This window comes from Otolemur garnettii, unplaced genomic scaffold (assembly GCF_000181295.1).
Source record: "Otolemur garnettii isolate 467f Iridium unplaced genomic scaffold, OtoGar3 scaffold00080, whole genome shotgun sequence".
Lineage (NCBI taxonomy): Eukaryota > Metazoa > Chordata > Mammalia > Primates > Galagidae > Otolemur > Otolemur garnettii.
In genome coordinates this window covers 6,938,770-6,950,909 of record NW_003852475.1, presented here as the reverse complement: position 1 = coordinate 6,950,909, position 12,140 = coordinate 6,938,770, and the positions used below count along the sequence as shown (strand labels likewise).

The window sequence follows — 12,140 nt, the reverse complement described above, 5'->3', positions numbered from 1 at the left end:
AAACAAAAGCATACAGTAGGGGAAAAATCCCTATTCAACAAATGGTGCTGGGAGAATTGGTTAATCACTTGTATAAGACTGAAACTGGACCCACATCTTTCACTACTTACAAAAATTGACTAAAGAGGGATAAAAGATTTAAATCTAAGATATGAAACAATAAAAATCTTAGAGAAAAAGTGTGGGAAAAACTGATGTCAGAGTGGGGAAATATCTTATGACAAAGATTTTAGCAGCTATAGCAACAACAACAAAAATTAACAAATGGGACTTAAGCTGAAAAGCTTCTGCACAGCTAAGGACATAACAATTAAAGCAAAAAGAAAACCTTCAAAATGGGAAAAGATATTTGCAGAGTATGAGTCTGACAAAGGGTTGATAACTAGAATCTACAGAGAACTCAAATTAGTCAACAAAAAAGAGCAAACAATCCCATCTACCACTGGACAAGAGATAGGAACAGAATATTCTCTGATGAAGACAGAAGAATGGCTAACAAACATTTGAAAAAATGCTCATTATCCATGATCATCAGAGAAATGCAAATCAAAATCACTCTGAGATATCACCTAAGCCCAGTGAGAACAGCCCACATCACAATGTTTCAAAACTGCAGATGCAGGTGTGGTTGTAGAGAGAAGGGAACGCTTATACACTGTTGGTGGGACTGCAAACTAATAGAACCTCTTTGGAAGGATTTATGGAGAATTCTTAAGGAACTCAGATTAGACCTACTATATGATCCCACAATTCCACTACTGGGTATCTACCCAGAAAAAAGAGACTCATTTTGTCATAAAGACATTTGCACTAGACTTTTTACTGCAGCTCAATTAACAATCACCAAAAACTGGAAACAATCTAAATGCCTATCAACTCAAGAATGGATTAACAAGCTGTGGTATATGTATACCATGGAATACTATTCAGCCACTGAAAAAGATGGAGACTTTACATCTTTTGTATTAATCTGCATGGAGTTGAAAGATATCCTTCTTAGTAAAGTATCACAAGAATGGAGAAGAATCTAATGAACTCAATAGTAACATGAAGCCAGTAGACAATCTAATATACACCCACATAAGAGAAAAACTCAAATTAATTCAAAGTGGGGGGTGAGGGAACAAGGGAGTGGGGGAAAGGGAGGAGGGGGGATGGAGGTACTCCCACTTAATGGACAAAATGTTAGGGTATATGACAACCTCTTAGGAGTGGGACACAATTACAAAAGGGACTCTACCTAACAAATGCAAATTTGTAACCTAATTCTTTGTACACTCAAATTAACCTGAAACAATAATATAAAAAAAAAATAAGCCTTTATTTAGTAGGTTACAAAATGTCTTAGATTCTTTAAGTAGAAAAGATAACTACCATGCAAATCTATCATATCAAATACATGACTATTTTGCAAAGCATCAGAGATAATCTAAAAAAAGTTTATATTTTTCAAATAAACACAAAATAAGCCAATAAATTCTGAATAAGTAGTAACAACTTTATTTTAACTCAATGTGTGAAATGCAAAAAATATTTTCAGCAACAAGATCCAAGTAGTATGTATCTCATCATTAACATCAGCTGCTTAGAAATGAGGCTGTAAAGTTCAGTATAAGTTTTTATACATTTGAATCTTGAAAATCAATTTCCCCCAGATTTAATTTTTAAATAATTTTTGCAGATTTTCAAAAATGGGACTTTATTTTTCATTCTTTAAAAACTTAATTCAAAATTTCTTAGGTTACAATATACAATGATTAACAACATAAAAAGATTTAAATATAAGAATGCCTTTTCAAACACAAAGTTCACATACTGCAAACAGAAGACACTGTGATTTCATTCCTAGTGAAGAGGAAGTCTTGCATATGGTAGGCACTCGATATTTTTCAACTGGACCTAAAATATACATCATTCCATGAACACTTAAATAAAGTAGAGCTTGTAATCTCTATTAAAAAGGTTTGTAAAATACTCTCATGTGTGCTGAAAGTGCTATATTTATAATCTGAGCACACCAAAACAAATCCACTCACCCACCCACCTTCTTTTGCAAGAATACATTGAATATTTTTTCCATCAAAGAACATGCTTGTCCAAGTCAGAATAATTCACCTCTTCAAGTATAGTTGGCTATGATTGAAGCTTGTTGAGTTGAATTTTCATAAACCTTAACTTACCAAAGTACCCATTCCATTTTAGTAACACTGGGTAATATTTATGATCCACAATTTTATAAAGAATGTCTGTGTAGATTTTAAATTTATACCTAAAATTTAAATGGGTAAATGTAACAATTATACTTTTGGCTATTTAAGCTTTTAGTTAGATCTACTACTTTTAAAAACAACCAATAGTGTTTATGACAACTTTTTACAAGATTTTTGTTAATATTTTAAATTTAATTTTATTATAACTGATGTCCAAAAAAGGCACTGTTTTCACATTTCATTGTGCAGTAATCAGTTTTGAGAATTATTTCATCTGTCAATTATCCTGCATAATAAAGCACATTAAAATGAAATATTTCAACTAACCTAAATTTTCAACATTTAACTGGTTCCTATTTGCAGAAATTCACTCTTTTGAACATAACGCAAAGCCCAAGTGAATACTGGTATACAAATACACACACACACACACACACACACACACAATGACCACGTAATTCATGCAAGGTTCTTCAATTACCAGTTCCAGACAATGACACGTGACTATTCAAGGAGGTAACATTGGCAAGCCATATTATGGCACTTTCATATTTGTGCTCAATATTAAAATTTAAAAATGAAAAAGGCACAAATACAGTGTTTCTAAATCTTAATCTAAAGAAAAGTTATCCAATGATTATTTTTAGAATATTTAATGTTTAAAACCATTCACTACTCTCTATCTACTTTCTATGGAAAAGAACTGTTTAGGTGACAAAGGGGAAATAGGAACAAGGTGATAGTTCAAAAGTCTGAACAGAATCTGTGTCCATTTTGAAAACAATGTATGTAGTTTAAAAATGGCAGGAAGAGGGGCTATTACAGCATTAATGTCAAAACATTTTAACAGTTTTTTATCATTGCTTCAAGAACCCACAACCAAAAATATACATAATAAATAAAAAAATAAATCAACTACCATATGATTTTGTTAGTATAATGGTAGGCATTATATTATCTGAGAAGGGGACATTTCTACAAACATGGATATTCTTATAGCACAGTGTTGGACATTTTTGGTACAAAATGTGCTACCGAACTAAAAAAAAAAATTTTTTTTTCTAATAAAATCTTTAAGAACTGCAATAAACACTACAGTAAATAAGACCAAGCTGAAATGCTTATTATATGGTATTACTGCAGTCACTGTGTTAGAAATGTAGATTCAAGCAGTGAATTAATTCACAATGTGCCGGTATGGTGTGCATTTGATATACATGGATACAATAATACCTTTTTGACATTTGACATACATAATTATATAGCCTGAGGGAATTTTTGTTTCCATGTAAGACCCTGGCAAAATCTTAAAAGTGTATATACATGTATGTGTATTTTTTTAAATTGTACATTGTAAACTCAACAGGCTCAATCTCATGGTGGAGTTAAAGAAGTCAAATTTCTCCTTTCCATAACACTCTTACATAAGATGAAGTTCATGATCTGGTAAGAATCTTTCTTCTACCCTAAGGGATTCCTCCTTTTTCAAATTTAAGTTACCATAACAGTGACTCAAAACTACACAGAAACAAATTAAGATATCTGAAAATATCATTTTTCAATTTCCAGTTTGCTGGGGATGTTTATCTGACAGTGTTTGTTCAATGCAAATATGAATCACTCTTGATATATTAGGATTGCTTCAGTTAACACCTAGAAAAAGTAGCAAAAATAAAATCTGTTTGAAAACCTCAAGCTTCATTTTTTTTCCTTTGTCCTGAATTCCAAAATTAAATTAACAAACTATATAAGTTTTAGTCTGGAGAATAAAGTTATGCATTCAAGCTTACAAGTATATGAATTTTTCTCCAGCGACCCACTTCTTCCCTTGTGGTCAAATATAAATGTTGCCTAAGAAGCATGTTGTCCCTATCACACTAAGTCTGATGTAGTGCCCTAACAATGATCACTCCTGCTTCTCGGGGACAATGCACCAGAACACACTTCCATGAGAAACAACAATCAAACACTGAATATGTGTACGTGTTTAAAGCTAAAATTCATTTATAATAAAGAACTGGCCCATGAAAAGCAGTTTATAAATAGTTTATCCTGTTCACATTATGCAGAATTTCAATATCATCCACAATGTTACTACAGTAACTAAAACACAAAGGAGAAAACAAGAGGGGGCGGTTTCATAGTGTGGCCTGACATAGTCTAGGAGTTCTCTCCTTTAGTATGCATCTCCCACAGGCAAATGGTATCAGTTCATTTTTTGAAGGAGAGTAAACTATCCAGGATTCATTTACTGTTCAGGTGCCTTTTCCAAAGTGTGATAAAACAGGTATATATTCAATAATGAATATCTGTAATCCCCTATAATCCAGGATATCTTTCTTATCAATTATCACAATCATCTCAGTTGCCTCCATCTGTCTTAAAAAATTCTTAAAAGTTAAGACACAATTAATTATACCTTATTAATTCCCTCAAAAGCAAAAAAATATATGTACCATTCAACATACAAAAGTTACACATTAAAAGTGCATATATATCTTTCTTAATTGGCCCACTCATTAAATTTACATTTGGTCATCCTACTTTTAACAGAATTCTTCATATAAATGTAGGTCAATATAAATTAAAAAAAATTACTTCCATACAATTCATGCTTTTGTCATGAAATCAAAATCTCAATCAGTTCTCAATCATTGTAAACTTGAGTAAACCCACACTTTGTTAGACAGTTAACATACATACAAACATCACAAATTTTACTAAAAATCTGGGCCAATTCATTGCATATTTGCCCACTGAAATGAAAATAAATTAGAATTGAAGCAGTGTATTGCCATAACTTACCTTGTAGGTAAGCAGGTTCTCCTATGTTTATAGATACTTAGACTGGAGACATTACTGGTCATCTCCAACAAGTGCTTTTAAGGAGATCCTAGTTTTAAACTTTGAGATAGCATAGGACAAACCCCGTAAAACTCATTTTTCTTTTTCAAAATAATGGAAGATCCTTTTGAAACGTATTATCTTCAGTCATCAGTATTACTACATTATGGAGCTAGTGCAATCCTGCATAGCCTTGGTCAAAATGACAAGGCACAATAAAAAAATTAAAGTATTATATGAACAAGAGAAGTCATCAAAGATAATTTAAGGCCTTGAAGTGAATTAATCAGTCTAATTTAAAGCTGAAGAATAAATTGTAAATTATCCACCTGAAATGTAAGCAATATGCTTTTTCAGTTTCTGTTCTGTGGATAAAATAACAGAAACAACTCTTGTTTATGGTTTGTGTATTAGAATCCTTCTGGACCTGGAGGAGTACAAGTTAATTCCACTTTTCTACTACTCATGGAAGATTCAAGACTGTTTTAGTCGTTTGCGTGGAATGCCGAACTGTGGACACTGTGCAGATGCTAGTGCTCGGAAGGCTTCTGCTACTAAGTGAGGGTGAGACTGAATCATGGACTTCCATCCTGATGTTTCCATTATGTCGGCTGCTTGGCTTAAAAATAAAATTAAGAGATGTTTACTAAAGAATTGTTAATTTTTTCATTGTTTTTAATTGTCTATTTCAAAATGCTTGAACACTATCTACTGTGTATTCAAAACATTTGACTTTATTGAAATATCATCTTTATCTCACTGGTATTTTCTGTAGCAACTATTACATTTTTTTGGAAGTTCTACTCTCCTGAAGTATGTGAAACTGGTCTCCATAGTTCCACTCCCATTATAACCATTTCTGTACCAGCTCTTTCAAGAGCCCCTTTCTCTTCTTTTACCTACCTCTAGTAAGGCAAGTTCAAATTTTTGTCATCTACTCTCCTCCTTTAACATGCATTATTCATTCTATCTATCCATTCTTCATAATTTTAACTCCAGCAACCCACTTCTTCCCTTATTAAATCCTAGGCCTCCTAACAGGTTCATTTCTAACCACCTGCTCTTTTTACTTAGATATGTCCCAAGACCCATATATTTAGTATTGTTAGACAAGAACTTATTCTCTCTCACCTCAAGCCCCAAATTCTTCCTCACACATTTCCAGTTAGCTGAAGCTTCTACAATCACCCAGTGATTCAAGTTAAAAAACCATGCTCCACTCTGTCCTTTCCAATCATCAAAACCCTAGCTTAAGGATTGAAATGTTATCCTAATGTTATTTTACATAGTTTTCCAAGATCTGACCTTTCCTGCTTTCTCCATGTGCTTCTCATTTATATGTCCTCTCCCTCACGCTCCTTCCTTTTCTGTTCTTTCTCATCAACAAAATTTTGCATATCCTTTTTCTGGGATATACTTTTCTTCCTCTCTTCCCATTTTTTCACCAGGGCAACTCCTACCAATACTTCTGGTCTTAAATTTTACCACGGTTTCTTGAAAATGATTTCTCTGACCTCTAGATTAGATTAGGTCCCTTTGTTATATGCTCTTATGGGTATGCTGCACATTCTTTCTCATACTTTATTGCAATTACTTGTTTAATCTACTGCTAAGCCATTAACTCCATGAAGGCAAGGAAAACATCTGTGTTGTTCACCATTATGTTGGCTATATGGAATAAAGTGTCTTGGGAACTTATTGGATAATAAAACATAAGTATCTGTTAGATGAATAATCAACTACTACTTTATTCTTTTATACTTTGGATTATGCTATACTTTGTCTACTTTCTTGTTAGTTTTACTAACTCCTATTCATTTTTTAAGAACCAGCTCAGTCATCTCTAGGAAGCCATCTATAAATTTCTAGGTTTGTCTTAATCAGTGCCTGTATATATCGTCAAACATATTACTTATTATATTACAATGGGGTGATATATACTCATGTGTCTCCAATAGCTAAATTCCTGGAGAACAAGATTTCCCCCCTTCAGAATTTGTATATGCATCACCTTAGCATTGTACTTGAGATGCAATAGATGGTAGATAAATATTTGTTGAACTAAATAGTAGCTGATCTCAATAAAACATTTTATTTTAACAAACATCAAATTACCAGTGTGTCCTTATGTTAAAAATTTATGTGATTCTAGTTTAAAATCACACAGATACTTCCATAGATACTTAACATATCTAAACTTTTCATTTATTAATTCATTATCTACTAAATGTCTATACATACAACACACCTTCTTTAGGTAGTATAAAATAAGCTAATTTTTTGACAGTAAAAAAGTTTTACAACGTAAAGTTTTCCTACAGCTTGAAAGTAGCTAAGTACAAAGGATCACAAAATTGTCCTTTGCTGCTAATACAACATATTTTAAAGTCAAAATAATTTTTTTTAGGATCATATACCATGATGATATCATATAACATGCATTGACTAATATATAGGACAATAATTTAAAAATAGTCATTACTTTTTACTTTCAGAAAACAGAATTCACAAACTAATAGGAATTCAGTTAACCAACTTCACATGTATCAAAACAAGTGAAAGCAATGGGAAATAACTGAGTCATCTAATTAACTTTATTTTAACACTATTCTTTTCACTTTTCTTTTACCAACTTTTGATAATTTGGGAAAATGGAATTTAAGGGTTTATAAACAATACTAATCAAAAATGCATGCAAAATATTTAACTTATCAACTCTTCCCTTTTTGATTTAATTATAAAAAATAGGAAAGTCACTAGAAATGAAAAGGGAAAAAGTAGAGAACAATATATTCTAATAGTTTAAATTCAGAAGTTAAAGGCTTAAAAAGATAGAGGTATTACTCAACTGTTACAAGTTTACCAGAGACAAGAAAAGATCAAATTGCTACCACTTTTGGAATATTAAGCAGCTAGCCTAATACAGTGTATGATACAAGGTACTTGGGCTAACAGAAGAAGCCATGAGTTAGCATCCAAATGTAAAGGCTTTCTAAGGTAATCTAGCGGGTACATGGGTACATTCCTTATAAGATTAAATAAATATTTTCCACATTGTCTTTTGTTTGTTTGTTTTTTGAAATAGGGTCTGATTATGTTGCCCAGACTGTTCTCAAACTTCTGGGCTCACAGAATCCTCTCCTTTTTGCTTTCCAAGTAGCTGGGATTAAAAGCATGTGCCACTGCAACTGACTTCTCCACATTTTCAGAAATGCTTTCTAAAGGAGCAAGGGCAGGATCTCTAGCAGTCCTTATCATATAATACTTGGACTCAGCTATATACCATGTGGCATGTGTGCTTAAGAAATGAGACTATGTACCAGTTAGCACAAGATCCAAGAAGCTGATCTACAAGGGAGCACAGCTTCAGGAATCCACTAAGTAGTCTTTTTTCTTTTTAAATAACTGGCATTTTGCTTCATAAATTAACATCTAGATACATACTTATTGTAGATGAACAAAAGGCTATGCAAACAATTTCATTTAAACAGATCAACTTTAAGTCAGAAACTGAAGTCATCTTACTTGCTGTTCCAGTTTTTCCCATCTTTACACCCAAGTTGTCGAAGTACACTGCACCTGCATTGAAGATTTAAACATACTTAACAAAAAGTACAATGAAAAAATGTTGAAGGTGTCATATGCACTGAAATTGTAAGCATAGCTTACCTATTAATAAAATCTATGGCTTGTGCTTTCAACTGTTCTGCACTGTGCAAATCTGCAAGGACAAGGGTATCAGCAACATTTTCTACTGAGAGGTTACTACACAAAGCTTCTTCACACATGACCTTCAGCCGTTCCAGTGCATACTACCCAAAAAGAAAACATAACCATTAAACATTTACTCTAAGTTTCCAAATATGTATTTGTAATTTAGAAAATAAAAGTTAAAGCAGATTATTCTTTTTATTTTTCTTTAAGTCATTGGTTTAACTTAATATAAAGAAAATATATTTTATATATGAGTTTAAGAGAAAGACTAAAGTATCCAATGTACACATTGCTATTATGAAATTAATTTATACCTTTTATATGAAAGCTATAACCTAATAACAGCCTAAGAATACAGGAAGGGGGGAGGAAAGGGAGGGAGGGAATGGGTGGAGGGAGGGGGACTGGAGGGATCACTTCTGTGGTTTATCTTACAAGGGTACAAGTGAACCTTTCTAAGAGAATATGAACGTTTTGGCACAATAACTAGGTAAATGACATGAAGGGTATGTTAATCAGTTTGATGAAATGTTTCAAATTGTATGTGAAAACACCACACTGTACCCCAGAAATGCATTAATGTACATAGTTACCATTCAATAAAAAAAAAAAAAACATTTACAAAATGTTTAACAATTATCAAATTAAAAAAAAAGAGAAAGACTAGTTTTCTTTAGGAAATTTCAATTTGCATAACCTCAAAATAGTGTATTTTTAAAATAGGGTTTATGCTAAAAATCTACCTTATTAATACTCTCATTGAGTATATTTCTCTTCTTCACTTTTTCAAACACTAGAGCATATTACCCTGTACACTGCATGTTGCCACCTCAGTCTTAAATATGAATTCATGATAAAGCTAAACAAATTATATTCATAACCACCAAAAGTTCATACAGATATTTGTATATATGTTATACAATCCTTTAGCAGCTTTACTGAGATATAACTGACATACAATAAAGTGCACTTAAAGTTCACACTTTTTGAAAAGTTCATAGCACGATAAAATGCAATCATTACCCAAAAGTTTACTCCTATACCTTTGTAATTTGTCCCTCTCACCCAACCCAGGCAATAATTCTAATATGCTTTCTATCACTGTAGAATAGTTGGCATTTTCTGGAATTTTCTATAAAGGGAATCACACAATATATGATCATTTTTGTCTTGCTTTCTCATTAAGTATGTTCATTTTGAGATACATGCATATCATTGCTTACATACCAATAGTTCAAGCCTTTTTATTCCATTATATATAGTTATATCACAATCTGTTTATCCATTCACCTGTTGTTGAACATTTGGGTTGTTTCCAGTTCTTAACTATTACAAATAAAGCTGCTAGGAATATTCACATACAAGTCATTGTATGGGCATAAGCTTTTTCTTCTCTTGGATAAAAACCTAAAAGTGGACTTGCTGGCTCACAGCTTCTAAGTCTATGTTTAATTTTTTAAGAAACTGCCAAATAGGTTTCAAAAGTGGTTGTATCATTTTATATTTTCTATCAGCACTGTATGAGAGTCCAAATTTTTCCACAACCTTGATAACAGTTAACATCATCTTTGTGGTTTTAGCTGTTAAACTGGTGTACAGAAGTATCTATTTCTGTAATGACTATGACATTAAGTAGCTTTTAATGTATTTCATTCACATTATTTCATAAAGTATCTGCCTAAACATTCTATCCATTTTTAAAAATAACATTTTTTCCCTTATATTTGAACCTTCAGAGTTTTTTATATTCTTGATAAAAGTTTCTTAGATTTACACTATGCAAATATTTGCTCCCAGTCTGTGACTAATCTTTTTATTCTCTTATGTCTTTTGAAGTTCATTTTATCATTTTTTTCTTTTATGGATCAAGTGTTTTTGGTGTCAAAGCTAAGAAATCTCTGCCTAACCCAACATCACAGAGATTTCCTACTATGTTTTCTTTTAGAAGTTTTAGATTTTTAGGTTTATGATCCATTTTGCATTACTTTTTATATATGGTGTGAGCTATGTATCAAAGTCCATTTTTCGTACGTATGGGTATTGTTATTTCTGCACATTCTGTTAAAGACTGTTCTTTCTCCAGTGAATTGCCTTTGTACTTTTGTCAAAAATGAAATATCTATATATGCGAGTCTATTTTGTACTATTGTTCACTATTTGTCTGTCTTGACACTAATACAACACTGCCTTAATTACTGTAGTCTTTTTTTTTGAGACGAAGCCTCAAGCTGTCCCCCTGGGTAGAGTGTCGTGGCATTACGCTCACAGCAACCTCCAACTCCTGGGCTCAAACGAGTCTCCTGCCTCCGCCTCCCAAGTAGCTGGGACCACAGGTGCCCGCCACAACGCCCGGCTATTTTTTGGTTGCAGTCATTGTTGTTTGTCAGGTCCGGGCTGGGGATTCGAACCCGCCACCTTAGGTGTACGTGGCTGGCGCCTTAGCCGGTTGAGCTATAGGCGCTGAGCCCATTACTGTAGTCTTAGAGTAAGTCCTGATACCATGCAGTGTTAGTCCTCTACTTTAATCTTCTTTTTCAAACTTGTTTAATCATTCTAGATTCTTGCACTTACATATACATTTTAAATCAGCCTGTCAACTTCTTTAAATTAAAACAAAAACCTTTTAGGATTCTGATATGGACATTTTAATTCTACTATCAATTTTAAAGAAAATCAAAATATTAACAACATTGAGAATTTCAATTCATGAGCAAGATTTATCTTATATATTTAGGTTTTCCTGAATTTCTTTTAGCATTATTTTGTAATTTTCAATATTGAAAATCTGTCACACTTATGCCTATGTATTTAATATTTTTGATGCTACTGTAAATGTTATTTTTTGATGTAAATTTCAAGTACAGTTTTAAGAAACAATAGATTCCATATATACATGACCCAGTTTCCCCCAGTGCTAACATTTTCCAAGTGTTAATCTGTCTACATACACATATACTATATACAAGTATACTTTATACATCAAATGTGGTTTTTGGATTGAGAACTATTGGCTTTGAGATTTTTCTGATATTTTTAGTTTCACTAACTCTAAAAAAGTCACTATTACAAAAGATTATTATAAAATTATTAACATCATGTCTTCTCTTATGCTGTCATATTAAAAAATGAATTCTATGAATATAGAGAATTATATTATACAAAATATCCAGTATTTTCTCACTTTTTAAAAAGGTCATGCACTATACATTAAAACTAACAATATTGAAAATTACAATAAATTATACATGCTACTATGTGTCCTTATAAAAAAGAATACACACTTAAAACTAATGAGTTTTCACTTTAATCTCCAAAGATGGGGGAAAATTGTTTCTTTTGGCTCAAGATCTTTTTACATCTTGTTGATTTTTT

At 32.2% G+C, this 12,140-nt stretch overlaps 1 protein-coding gene across 2 annotated transcripts in view; it reads right to left on the bottom strand.

Annotated features, from left to right (window-relative positions):
• Positions 1 to 1,475: 1,475 nt before the first annotated feature.
• The window catches only part of SPOPL (speckle type BTB/POZ protein like), a 50,811-nt gene continuing 40,146 nt past the window's right edge, over positions 1,476 to 12,140 (bottom strand). The window contains exons 9-11 of one of the 2 annotated variants that reach the window (XM_003794386.3): positions 8,724 to 8,866; positions 8,580 to 8,633; positions 1,476 to 5,673 (exon numbers count right to left, since the gene is read on the bottom strand). In XM_003794386.3, coding sequence (XP_003794434.1) covers positions 5,529 to 5,673; positions 8,580 to 8,633; positions 8,724 to 8,866 — 342 coding nt within the window. In that variant the 3' untranslated portion in view covers positions 1,476 to 5,528. The remainder of the gene's footprint in view (positions 5,674 to 8,579; positions 8,634 to 8,723; positions 8,867 to 12,140) is intronic. The other variant, XM_023515846.1, reaches the window with a different exon arrangement.